This window comes from Herpailurus yagouaroundi, unplaced genomic scaffold, assembly GCF_014898765.1.
Source record: "Herpailurus yagouaroundi ecotype Mexico unplaced genomic scaffold, PumYag 198, whole genome shotgun sequence".
In the NCBI taxonomy this organism is placed as follows: domain Eukaryota; kingdom Metazoa; phylum Chordata; class Mammalia; order Carnivora; family Felidae; genus Herpailurus; species Herpailurus yagouaroundi.
This window is the reverse complement of record NW_024412429.1, coordinates 16113277-16127145: the sequence shown is the minus strand read 5'-3', so window position 1 is coordinate 16127145 and position 13869 is coordinate 16113277. Positions and strand designations below refer to the sequence as shown.

At 44.0% G+C, this 13869-nt stretch overlaps 1 protein-coding gene across 3 annotated transcripts in view; it reads left to right on the top strand.

Annotated features, from left to right (window-relative positions):
* Positions 1-13869, top strand: part of AKAP12 (A-kinase anchoring protein 12) — a 105468-nt gene that overhangs the window by 78372 nt on the left and 13227 nt on the right. Inside the window, exon 1 of one of the 3 annotated variants that reach the window (XM_040448889.1) lies at positions 1532-1743. The exons of the other annotated variants lie outside the window; for them this stretch is intronic. Within the exon in view, the coding sequence (XP_040304823.1) occupies positions 1719-1743 (25 nt within the window). The 5' untranslated portion in view covers positions 1532-1718. Of the gene's footprint in view, positions 1-1531; positions 1744-13869 lie in introns of those variants that run through there. 3 annotated transcript variants of the gene reach the window in all.

Below are 13869 nucleotides of genomic sequence, written 5' to 3'. Positions count from 1 at the left end.
GCTGAAACTGATTTTGGTTAACAGGGCTTGATTGCTGGGAACGTTGCCGCCTTAACTCTGCTCAGTTTAGGCCTGACCCTGGTGTGTTGCGCCTCCTGGTGGCCAGCAGAAGCAACTAAGTTCCAGCCAGCATCTCTGTGCTCAGCTTTTTCTCGACCCTTCTCCCCCACCCTTCTCTTTACTCTGCTCACTCTGGTCCACCCCAGGCCTCTCTCTGCCCCCCCACCCAGTAATGAACAAGATCTGAGCTTCTCCGTCTGAAGAGAAGAGCAATAGTAAACCGTTCTTATGTTTGCCCAGGGGAAGAGCCTGTGGTAAAGGGGGCCAGGCAGGCAAGGCATGTGGTGATAAATAGTACAAGGGGGAAAAGGAGGCGGCACAGCCAGGGAGCCTACACAGACCTACCCTAACAGAATATTGGCATAGAAAAGAGGGTCAGAATTGTAAGACTTGTTTATCACTTATCTTGTGTTTTTATGTAGAACATTCTAAAGTTTCAGGGGAAAAAATGTTAAGAATTCAGGGCTGCCTGAAATTTTCAGAATTTTTAATGTAGGTTCTGACCGATTTCCATGCAGCGTTGCTTGTATATTAGAGATAGGACAGTGTCTATATTTTGGAAGATGGCATAGTTTGATCTAAAAATTTAGTTAACTTATATCATAAAAATAAAATACAGACCTATTGCTCAAGTATTTGGGCTTTTTAAAAGTTTCCTCGAGGGGCGTGCCTGGGCGGCTGGGTTGAGCGTCCAACTTCAGCTCAGGTCATGATCTCACAGTTGGTGGGTTCAAGTCCCCCGCCCCCACCCCCCACCGCGTCAGGCTCTATGCTGTCAGCTCCGAGCCTGGAGCCTGCTTCCGATTCTGTGTCTCCCTCTTTCTCTGCCCCTCCCCTGCTCACACGCTGTCTCTGTCTCTCAAAAGTAAATAAAAATGTTTAAAAAAAATTTTCCTCGACCCAGTGTTGGGGACACAGAGTTTGCCTTGTAACCGCCCATCTCAAAGACCAAGAAATGGAACAGCCGAGATCAGTGGCCATCCCCAGATCAGCGCACCTTGTGTGTGTCAAACATGGTGAAAATATGAAATATTCTAGGTGCTAAAAAGCAAACAGTGCTTTGCACCTCATCAGCCTTCACACAAACGAGGATACAGGACGTGCTGTAAAAACTGGCCGTAGAACGTAGTATCTGTGCGGTTATTTGCTTTAAGTAAGGCTAAAAGCTGAGACCCAAGTCGTAAATCAGCGCCAGGAATGAAGTAACGGCTCTGATAAAATGTTGCTGACTCTGGGTTATGCATCCCAGCAACTTTTAAACCCTCCCCGGGTCGCTTTGCAGAGCCTCGCTGACCATTAACGGAGACCAGCGCGGGGGAGGGCTCCTCGCCTTTAAAATGAAGCACGTGACGCCCGCGCTGTGCCAAGTCCCAGCGCGCGCGGGGGGCGGGGTCCCAACCCCCCCCCCCCCCCGCTGGGTGGGCGGCCGGGGCTGGGGCCTCCTATAATTAGCGGGCGCGATGCATCCTCGGCCCCTTTCTGCCGCAGCTCCGAAGGCACCTTTCGTTGTCCCGGATCCTCTCTGAGGGTGGCTTGGCGGTTACTCCTTTCTGATCGCAGCGAGGCCGCACGGGGTTGGCAAGACCGCGTGGCGCGTCAGCCCGCCGCCAAAGGCCGGCCAGGACCCGCTGTTGTCACCTGCGGGTGTGCTAGTAACTATGCTGGGCATCATCACCATCACAGGTAAGGCGGGAGCCGGGCCGTTGCGTTCTGCCCCCGTAGCAGGTGGAATACGTGCGCCCTTCGCCTCTCACCTGCGTTTGGGTGGAGAGTTTCGAGGTCCGTGGCTGAACACACCGGTGGGAAGGTCGGCAGACGGACACGAATGCCAATCAGAAGAGCGTTCGCTCTCTGGCTCAGCAAGAACCCGACACACCCGGCGTTTTCCTTTCGCCTCGGCGGGAGTCTTCCTGTAGGTACTTAGGGGAGACTCTCGGTGTAGTTTTTCAGGGGCGGGAGAACAGCACCAGCTGAAGAGAGAGACGTGGTAGATGGGGGCGCATTGGAAAAATCGGTGTGAAAGCCTAACCTAATCTCTTGTAGCCATAAAAAAGTAAATTCCTGGTTTTGAGATAATCACGCTATTTGGCCTTTTGACCTGATTATTAGAAACTTTCAGTGAAGGTGCACTTGGCGATTGATGGGGTGGGGGCGGGTCTAAGATGTTAGCTGTGGTTTAAATGATGGTTTTAATGAACACATAGTACAAGGTTGATGGGCTAGCAGGTAGCAGCATTTAGGCACTAGTAGTAAGAATGTATGGTTTTAAAGCGTCCTTTCTAGAAATCTAGTTGTGAGCATGAATTCTGATATTTAATTCCTACCCCTAGCAAATGAGTTATATATATATATATAACTTCTCAGACTTGGAGAAGGTACTGACAACTTTTCTAAATTGTATTTATTTGATCATTAATCCAATTGTACTGTAGCCTGACTCCTTTGGAACCTGCCTGTTTTCTCCTCCTCTCTCCCTTTACCCCTCATCAGGAAGAAAAAAACTCCCATTTGCTAATTTAGATTTCTAAGATCAGCTCCTTGCTATTTGAGACCACTCACCAAATCTACGCATTTTCTTAAAAGGGCAGTATAGAATTTCTAGACTTTACATTTTTCTCAATATAATTGCTTCTGCAAAGCCTGGTTCTTCTGTGGAATTTTAAATGAATGTGAAAGTGTAGCAAAACTAAAAATAGCTCTCACTTCCTATAGATTAGCTTGTTTACTTGGAGATTTCCTCAGAATTCCTTCCTCAAGTTAATACTGTAAGCCTTTCTACCATTTCTATAGCATGAGGGCTTACGAGATACCTAAGATCTATCATCGAATAGACTATACAAAATAAAATAAATTGAAAACAAAATTTTTAATTTTTTCTAGCGCGTGACTTTACTGTGAATGAAACCTAGAAATCCCAAACCCTGAGAGAGGCTGCCTGGGAGGGTGGTTTGTAGGGTGTCACAGCTGGGGGGTGGGGTTCTGTGATTAGAACTTTCTTTTGGGTGCTCTTTGCGTGTAGCACAATCTTTAGTATATTCCCTATCTGGTTTATCACTTGGTGAGTTTCTTACGGGAAAGGAAGGTGTTTCTTTTTCAAAGTAATTAATAGGTAACAAACTTGGGGTACATGTAGGGCTTCTAAAAACTGGTTCAGATAATCCCCATAGATAGACAAATGAACAGAAATAGTTGGAAGCACTATTTTTAAAGGCAGCTTCAAGCAATTGGATTGATGACTTTCTGAGCTTAAATTCTATTATCATGTTGGTATGGAGGATGTGGCAAAATTTCGTGCCAGGAGGTGTACAGAAATTCTTACCTCCAAAAATTAAACAGCGAATAAACATTTTGTGGTGGATGAAGTAGAAATAACAGGGAGTTTGAACTGTCATTTTTTTTTTTTCCTTTAAAAGTTAACCTGATAAGGAAGATTTATAGTGACTAGTCTTCAGTTGGTCAGAATCTTGAAAAGCAACGAAGGCTTTTAAAACTGGCCTTAAGTGTTAATTAAATATCAGATTACTCATCTAAATAATGTGAAAGAGAGTTCTAGTCCTCTGCAGTACTACGTTATGCACGGAGCATTTAAATTTCACAATGAACAGGAAGGGATTGGACTGATAATATTTTTTTTTTTTAATTTTTTTTTCAACGTTTATTTATTTTTGGGACAGAGAGAGACAGAGCATGAACGGGCGAGGGGCAGAGAGAGAGGGAGACACAGAATCGGAAACAGGCTCCGACCCATCAGCCCAGAGCCCGACGCGGGGCTCGAACTCACGGACTGCGAGATCGTGACCTGGCTGAAGTCGGACGCCTAACCGACTGCGCCACCCAGGCGCCCCTGGACTGATAATATTTTTGTGCTTAGGAATGAGTTTCCTTTTCTGGAAGCAGGGAAAAGCTGTCCCTTAAGGGCTGTTATTCTACCCCACTGCCCATACACAGACGAGTGAGATGAAGGCAGCAGAACTTGAATTGTAAAATGATTGCATATTCACATTACATACTTTGTCTTTCTTGATATCTTACCCTCATCACCACATGAGCAACCCCTCGCTTAAAAACTAGAAAATAGGGGGTGTCTAGCCAGCTCAGTCAGAGGGGCGCTCAACTCTTGATCTCAGGGTTGTGAGTTCGAGCCCCATGTTGTGTGTAGAGATTACTTAAATAATTTTTTTTAACTTAAAAAAAAAAAAAACAGCAAATATGTGATCAGGTACAATGATGATCTTCTCCCCACCAACCTATTAATGGTAGTGTCTTCTCCCCACCAACCTATTAATGGTATGCCAGGAAAAGAAGCGTTTTTTGAATTTCAAAAGGTACTTGGAAAATATCTTCCCTATTTGTTCTAACTCATGCACATTATTGAGACTAACTGTAGATTATCATGAGGAATTAGGACAGCATTGCTCTTTATCTCTAAAGTAAACTGGGAAAGGAAGAATCCCAACATTCATGCAAGTTCTAGATGATTTAAAATGCCTTTCTCTATGCAAATCATACTACAAGATCACAAGAGGAGCCTCCACGTGGCTGCTTGTGTCTCCCATGGAGGCTTTTTGGTATACACCAGAAGCACCTGCGACTTGCCAACTGCCCGATCCGTGTGGCAGTTATCCTTATGCCCCGCGAGAATCCTGCACAAAGTGGTTGTTTAACCCTCTTTTTAAGATGAAAACTAAGCTTTTCTTGGTGTTCCGTAGCTACGAAAAAAGCACAGCTGTAGAGTACCTTGTAAAGAGCCTCTAGATTCTCACTGTGTAAGGGATGTTAGTACTGGTTCAGTGTTACCCCTGTTTTCACCTGCCCAGATGTATAAGGAACCATTGAACATCACTACTGAGGCCAAGGCCAATGGTGACTCACCTGTACGCCTCCGATACGGGGTTTTGCCTCTCTGAGTTTTAATCCCACTTAAACATCTCCCCTTTGAGGTTTTGTGGTTAATGAGCGTTAGAACAAGGGGAGTGGGTGTGTAGGATATAAGGGAAGGATTTAGAATGTAGAGAATTTCTGGAAAAACTCCAGGACAATGTTGCAGATCGTAGGAGAGAGTTAACCAGATCCAGATGTCAGCAGCCAGCAGGCCCGATGTGCCTGGGGAACAGCGCGCTGGTTCAGTTAATGTTGTAGCTTTTGCAATATTGCACTTTTTCTCTGACCAAAAAATCACAGTAGTTGTGCCATGGAAATTTGAGAGCTACGTTTGGATAAAAGCATTGAAAATTTGCAGTAGGTGAGACTTTTTTTTTTTCCTTTAAAATTCTAAACTAAAAGGAACAAGTTATACTTTTATGTCTTAATCTCTTAAGTATTTGGAAGAGTGAAAAGAGACTCTGCAGGTTTTGGGTCCTGGAACTGTTGATTGCATATATGGACATTGGAGTGGGGTGTCTGTGAGGAACACAGCATCCACAATAGCACTGTGACTTTTTGGGGATCATGTCCCTTTTGAAACTTGGGAAGTTGGGGGATTGTTACTTTCACAAGGAAAATGTATATTGGCCCATGCACAATATAGATCTCTTGTGACCGATTTCGTAAAATTGGGATAGACTAACTGGACATTTATCTGGAGATTAAACATTGTTTAGTAGAAAGTGACACCTAAAAAGCTATAATCATTGTCTACCAAAGTGGGTTTCTATACATGAAATGCTTTCAAGTTTTCCTTCCTTCCTTCCTTTTCTTTTCTTTCTTTCTCTTTCTTTCTCTCTCTTTCTGTCTCTCTTTCTTTTTCTTTCTTTTTCTTTCTTTCTTTTTCTTTTTCTTTTCTTTTCTTTTTTCTTTTCTCTTTCTTTGTTTCTTTTCTTTCTCTCTCTCTTTCTTTCTCTCTTTTCTTTCTCTTTCTTTCTCTCTCTCTCTCTTTCTTTCTCTCTTTTTATTTTGAGAGAGAGCAAGTGTGAGTGGAGGAGGTTCAGAGAGAGAGAGTGAGGGAGAGAGAGAGTGAGGGGAGGCTCCATGCACTGTCAGTGTGGAGCCTGGTGTGGGGCCTGATCTCCCGAACTGCGAGATCATGACCTGAGCGTAAATCCAGAGTCCACCACATAACTGACTGTGCCACCCAGACACCCCCAAGTTTTCTTCCTTGAGACATCATTAAAGATACTTTTCATCTATTCTCAATTTGTTTGACTTCATTAATATTCCCCGGTCCATAGACTTCTTGTTTTTGTTTAACTTTGAGAGGGCTTACTATGACAAAGTTTTACAAAATATTAAGAAATACATAGGAGATTATTATTAAAGCTCTGTTACAAGTTTTCCTATGTTGTAGTAAAGAGAATAATGGCTTATGCTTTTAAAAATGAAACTATAGTTATGGGTGTTCGCTCCAGAAAATAAGTACCACTGGGTGTCACATTTCTTCTCCATTTCACTGTCTGCGCTTGTTAAGGATATCACTTCATTTGTCTTAGAGAAACATGAGACAAACAAGCTTGCCCAAAGTCTCTGCTGGTAGGACAGCTTCCAGAAGCTGTACTGGCAGTTTCTTTTGTGTCCAGCATTGATCTACTGTGTCGGGTCACCTAAGGGTTTTCCTTCTAGGGCATATTCAGAAAATTAAGTGCATGAAAACACCTTGTACATCATTTTTTTTTAAGTTTATTTATTTTGAGAAAGAGGGGAGGGGCAGAGAGAGAGAGAGAGAGAGAGAGAGAGAATCCCAAGCAGTCTCCACACCATCAGTGCAGAGCCTGACTTGTGTCTCAAACCCATGAAACTGAGTTCGTGACCTGAGCCGAAATCAAGAGTCAGACGCTGGGGCGCCTGGGTGGCGCAGTCGGTTAAGCGTCCGACTTCAGCCAGGTCACGATCTCGCGGTCCGGGAGTTCGAGCCCCGCGTCAGGCTCTGGGCTGATGGCTCAGAGCCTGGAGCCTGTTTCCGATTCTGTGTCTCCCTCTCTCTCTGCCCCTCCGCCGTTCATGCTCTGTCTCTCTCTGTCCCAAAAATAAATAAACGTTGAAAAAAAAAATTTTAAAAAGAGTCAGACGCGTGACCACCTGAACCACCCAGGTGCCTGATGTACGTCATATTTATTTTTTAAATTTTTTAGAATTTATTTATTTTGAGAGAGCGAGCACACAGGAGAGAGGCAGAGAGAGAGGGATGGAGAGCGAGAATCCCACGCAGCTTCCACGCTGTTAACACAGAGCCCGGGGCAGGGCTGGATCTCACAAATCGTGAGATCATGATCTGAGCCAAAATTAGTATCAAGAGTCAGACATTTATTTAACTGATTGAGCCACCCAGGCTCCCCCATCATTTTTCAACATCATCTTCTCTGAGGTACCTGGGCTGGCTCTGTCAGAGGATCGTGTAGTCTTGATTCTGTGTTCCTAAGTTCAAGCCCCACGTTGGTTGTAGGGATCACTAAAATAAATTTAAAAAACAAGTCCTCTTGGGGCGCCTGAGCGGCTCAGTCAGGTGAGTGATCTTACGGCTTGGGAGTTCGAGCCCCACACCAGGCTCTGTGCTAACAGCTCGGAGCCTGGAGCCTGCTTTGGATTCTGTCTCCCTCCCTCTCTGCCCCTCCTCTGCTCACATTCTATGCCTCTCCCCTTCAAAAATAAACATTGAAAAAAGTATTTAAAAGCATCCTTTGCATTTCCAATGTAATGTTTTCAACAGATGCACCCTCTCACACGGGCACATGATTGGGGCCTCCTTCCAGACAAAGGGAATAGAAATGCATGGTTTCTGCGGCAATGTCTGTTTGAGAAGACTTCTGTGACGCTGTTCCCACTGATGGTCGACGTGGGAAAACACGTTAACACAAGCCGTGTACCCGCCAAAGTGGTGTGAAACGTGGTTCTCATGAGTGTGTGGACCATGGCGAGCACTGTAGTCAGTCCTCGTCCTTGTGAGTGGCTGTGGGGTGAGGGGGGAACCCGCATGTGCCAGCTCTCCCTCCTGGAGGCTTTTCCAGTGGACACATTAACCGGCTTCCTCTCCAAGCCTGTGTGCGGTCTTTGATGCCAGGTAAGAATGCGGAGGGTTCTAGCCCAGTCCCCGCGGCAGTGGATAAGCGAACACGGTGTTTGGGCTTTTTTGGGGCATTTGAGAAACTAGCTGGATTAACAGCAGTGTGTTCAAAGTGGGTAATTTGGGCAGTTCAAAATCCCCCATGAGTGATACGATACTGACATGTGACATCAGAAAGGCCTACTCTAAAACTGGTTTCTGGGGAAGGACTTTTTTGGGCACCAGGAACGTGTATCCCCCCAATCAGTGATGCTTCGAGTGAGCGGGGCTTTTTGATTTTCCTCTTCCTGTCCAGTCCGACAAATCTAGAGCAGATGATCCTGTACGGAGCTGATGAGTTGAAAGTTATAGTAGAGGAGGTTTTGAAGTCATTTAAAAGTAAATTTATTAATGAAACGTTTCTGAGTGTGGTTTTGAATGGATTTTACTGTGCCGAGACTGGGTTCGGGGCACACACTGGCCTGTGTTTCCTAGGTTATTATCCCTGGCCTTCTGTCTCTCACCAGCTGCCTTCACTCCCAGCAGCCAAACCTGCTGGTTTGTGGTCCTCTCCTCCAGGCCAGCAGCCTTGCTCCCCATGCTGTGATCTTTAACTCTTTCAGAACCGGCATGCAGACAGCACCTGAAAATACCTGTGAAAAGGTTTCCGCTAACCCCATGCTAGAACAAGGATGGGAATGAGGATGGTCGTGTCTGGAGAGCTCCCCCTTCAGGCAGCATCTGGGAAACGCGCGGTGATTTCATTTTACTGCGTACAGCCTGGCTGGGAAAGCAGGGGAAGGAGTTCAACACAGAAAGGCTGTGGCCGCGTTAGACTTGCCCTTGGTCCTAAATGGGGTAAAGGATCTGGATCCTCACATGGTGCAAATAAAGAAAAGGAGAGGGAGGGAGCCAACCCAAGGTGTTTGTGCCCCGTTTTCCCCCTCGGTATCTGTGATGGGAGTCAAAGAGGTCATGTAGGTATAACATGTCATTCAACTATACAGAATTTGAAAAGGCACCTAAGCCTTATGTATGGTAGATTTTTGAATCTTCTGGTCTGGGAAATTTGCAAGGTTTCCAGTTTGGGAGAGCCGAAAGCTGTTCAATACTGCCCTCTTCTGTTCAAACCTGGTCAGGGGTTTGGACAGTGATTTATACAGGTGAATATTTGATGCAGAGTGTGGTGGTGAAAAATTGGGACCGACGAGTTGTCTAACAATAGGGGGAGGCAAAAAGAAATTATGCAGCCATTATATCATAGTTTCGAAGACTATTAAATAACTTACCCAGAAAAAGCTATCACAGTTACTTAATAGTGATCATCTCTGGACATTGTCTTTATGAAGGTCATTTTCCAATTTTTCAAATTTCAAAATCTCCTGCAATTTACAGATCATTTTTGGAATTGGTAAAAAAAAAAAAAAAAGATTATGCTTAAGTAGTTCTGTTTGATGACAATGAGGGAAAAAACCCATTAGAATTTTTGCTTTATTGTTTTATAGATAGCTGACTGATACTTCCTCCTAAGAAACCTTAGCAGGAAGTACTAAAGGTGACCTATGTTTCAGGTGAGGACATTCAGAACAAAACTTCAGGAAATTTGCCCAAGGGCCCAGTACTAGATGTGGTGCACCTGATATTTAAACACAGTCTGTCTCCAGAACTTCTGTTCTTTTATCTTCCCCTCTCCCTGAATTGTGTCTCTTTTTGGGGGTTTGGGAGAGAGTAGTTTTCCTATTAATAATCTCCTTGATTCTTTTATAACTGTAAATTTTGTACCTTTTAGTCACCTTTTTCTATTTAGCCCAATCTTGAGTGATTTTTTTTTTTTTGAACAATGACTTCAAACTTAACAGAAAGTTGCAAAAATAAAAACACAAGTACAGGAAACACCTAATTACCCTTAATCTAGATTCATATATTGTTAGCATTTTACCTCATTTGCCTCTTTATTTAGTTTTTTGTTCTCTGTGTTAAGAAAACCCAAAAACCAGCATGCAAGTTCCTGTTATGTCTTACATAGGCAGGAGATGAAAAATTTTCTCAGCCTCTTGCAGATAAGTTATAGTCATCATTTCCTCTTAAATACTTATGTTATTTCCTAAGGTTAGAGATATTTCCTTTTTTTAAAAAATACTCTTTACAATTATTTATTTATTTTTGAGAGACAGAGAGAGAGCATAAGCACGGGATGGGCAGAGAGAGAGGGAGACACAGAATCTGAAGCAGGCTCCAGGCTTTGAGCCGTGAGTACAGAGCCTGACGCGGGGCTCGAACTCACGAACCGCGAGATCATGACCTGCACTGAAGTTGGACGCTCAACCGACTGAGCCACCCAGGGGCCCTGAGATACTCCCTTTTATATCCAGAGAATGGTTATTAGTATCATATATTTACATTATTGCAGTAGTATATAAAGTACCATACTTATTCAAATTCTGTCAGCTAATTTAACAGTGTCCTTTTTAGCGTTTCTCACCTTGCGTTGTAAGATCATCTTTGGTCTTACGCATCATATTCTTTAGCTTCTTTTTTTTCAACGTCTTTTTTTTTATTTATTTTTGTGACAGAGACAGAGCATGAACGGGGGAGGGGCAGAGAGAGAGGGAGACACAGAATCGGAAACAGGCTCCAGGCTCTGAGCCATCAGCCCAGAGCCTGACGCGGGGCTCGAACTCACGGACCGCGAGATCGTGACCTGGCTGAAGTCGGACGCTTAACCGACTGTGCCACCCAGGCGCCCCTCTTTAGCTTCTTTTAATCTGGAACATTTCTACAGCTTTTCTCCTTTAAGACGTTGACGTGTTTGAATGTATAGCTCTCCTCTCCCCACTTCCACCACCCTCCTTAGCGTGTTTTTTTCCTCCTATTTTACCTGTAGGTTACTTATTTATTTTTAATTTTTTAAAGCTTATTTATTTGAGAGAGAGGGAGCTAGCAGGGGGCGGATAGAGAATCCCAAGCAGACTCCACGCTGTCAGCACAGAGCCCGATGTGAGGCTCGAACCCACCAACGGTAAGATCGTGACCTGAGTGGAAACCAAGAGTTGGACACTCAAACCGACTGAGCCACCCAGGCGCCCCTCTGTATTTATTTTGAAAGAGAGAGGGAGAGTGTGTACCCGTGAGAGTGGGGGAGGAGCAGAGAGGGAGAGAATCCCAAACCAGCTCCACACTGTCAGTGCAAAGCCGGATGCAGGGCTCGAACTCAGGAACCATGAGATCATAACCTGAGCTGAAATCAGGGGAGTCCGATGCTTAACTAAGTCACCTAGGTGTCCCGGTTAACGTTAAGTTCTTGCCCAATTTCTCCACTGTATAGGGCTTCTCCACCCTTTTAATTATTAAACATGTAAATATCCCGCATACTCTGACACCCATTGATTCTTGCCTTATCCAGTTTTTATCATAATGGTTGCAAAATAAGGGTCCAAGTGATCTTTAGAATCACTATCCGTGAGTGGGTGGGTAGGATATATGTGGGTTTTTTTTATTTTAATTTTTAATTAATTTTTTGTGCAATAATGATTTCAGTGGTAGAATCCAGTGATTCATCACATGCATGTAACACACAGTGCTCATCCCAACAAGTGTCCCCCTTAATGCTTCTTGCCCAATCAGTCCATCCGCTGACCCAAAACCCCTCCAGCAACCCTCAGTTTGTTCTCTGTATTTATGAGTCTCTTATGGTTTGTCCCCCTCTCTATTTTTGCTCCCCTTCCCTTACGTTCATCTGTTTTATATCTTAAATTCCACATACGAGTGAAGTCATAGGGTATTTGTCTTTCTCTGACTTCTTTCACTTAGCATCATACCCTCTAGTTCCATCCACATAGTTGCAAATGGCAAGATTTCATTCTCTTTGATTGCTGGGTAATGTTCCATTGTACATATATATCGCATCTTCTGTATCCATTCATCAGTTGATGGACATTTGGGCTCTTTCCATACTTTGGCTATTGTTGATAGCACTGCTGTTTGTTCCTTTTTTAAATTTTTTTATTTTTTAAAAATGTTTATTTTTGAGAGAGTGACAGAGTGTGAGTGGGGGAGGAGCAGAGAGAGAGGGAGACACAGACTCTGAAGCAGGCTCCAGGCTCTGAGCTGTCAGCACAGAGCCCGACATGGGGCTCAGACTCACAAGCCATGAGATCATGACCTGAGTCCAAGTCGGACGCTTAACCGACTGAGCCACTCAAGCGCCCCTCATTCTTTTTTTTAATAGCATGACTATAACCATGAAAAACTGCTTTTTACACTGCAATAGATAGAATTTAAATTGCTGTCTTCATCAGACATAATAGCAGTTTTCCCATCCAAGTGTGGGAGTTGAGATGTCTAAATACTTTTTCTTGTCGTAAGTTACATTGACAAATTATAAAATCTTACCATGATTTATGGAAAGTAAGAATTTTAGCACTTTGAAAGTGTATGAAATTAATTTTTCCTTTAAAAAGACAAACTTTTTTTTGTTCCTTTTAAAAAAAAATTTTTTTTTTTTTTTAATTTTTTTTTCAACGTTTATTTATTTTTGGGATAGAGAGAGACAGAGCATGAACGGGGGAGGGGCAGAGAGAGAGGGAGACACAGAATCGGAAACAGGCTCCAGGCTCTGAGCCATCAGCCCAGAGCCTGACGCGGGGCTCGAACTCACGGACCGCGAGATCGTGACCTGGCTGAAGTCGGATGCTTAACCGACTGCGCCACCCAGGCGCCCCCCAAAAAATTTTTTTTTAATGTTTATTTATTTTTGAGACAGAGAGAGAGACAGAGTATGAATGGGGGAGGGTCAGAGAGAGGAAGACAGAATCTGAAACAGGCTCCAGGCTCTGAGCTGTCAGCACAGAGCCTGACGCGGGGCTCGAACTCACAGACCACGAGATCATGACCTGAGCCGAAGTCGAACATTTAACCGACTGAGCCACCCAGGCGCTCCTTGTTCCTTTTTAATGCATTGACTCTCTAAGTGTTTCTCTCCAGCCTTTGGTCCCCCAGAGATGCCACACCCCCATTATATGACACTGGCCAAGTCCTATGACCATTAAAAAAAAAATAGACTGTGTTTTTTTAGAGCAGTTTTAGGTTCATAGCAAAAACGAGTAGAAGGTAGAGAGTTCCTATATGCTCCCTGCCCCCCTCACATGTGCTATCAAATCCCTCTTCCACTAACAAATCCCGCACCAGAGTGGTACATTTGTTACAGTTGATGAAACTACATTGACATGTCATTATCCCCCAAAGTCTCTAGTTTATATTAGGGCTCACTCTGGGGTTTTGAACAGATGATGTGATAATCCTATGTATCCACCCGTATTGCCTCATGGTATATGGTTGACCCGTGAACAACATGGGGGTTAGGGCTCCCCAGTTGAAAACCCATATACAAGTTTTCACTCCCCCTCAAAACCAAACTACTATTAGCCTGCTGTTCACTGGAAGTGTTACTGATAATGTAAACAGTTGATTAACATATATTTTGCATGTTATGTGTATGATATACTCTATTCTTGTAATACAGTAAGCTAGAAAAAGAAAATGCTATTAAGAAAATCATAAGCAAGGACGGTGCCTGGGTGACTCTTGATTTCGGCTCAGGTCATGATCTCGGTTTGTGGGTTCCAGCCCTGCCTCGGGCTCTGCGCTGACAGCATGGAGCCTGCTTGAGATTCTTTCTCTCCCTCTCTCTGTGCCCCTCCCCCCCATCAAAAATAAACATGTTTAAAAAAAAAAGAACGATAAGAGAAAATACATTTGCAGTATTGTGCTGTACGTATTGAAAAAAATCCACATATAAGTGGAACTGTATGATTCAAACCATGTTGTCGAGGGATGGC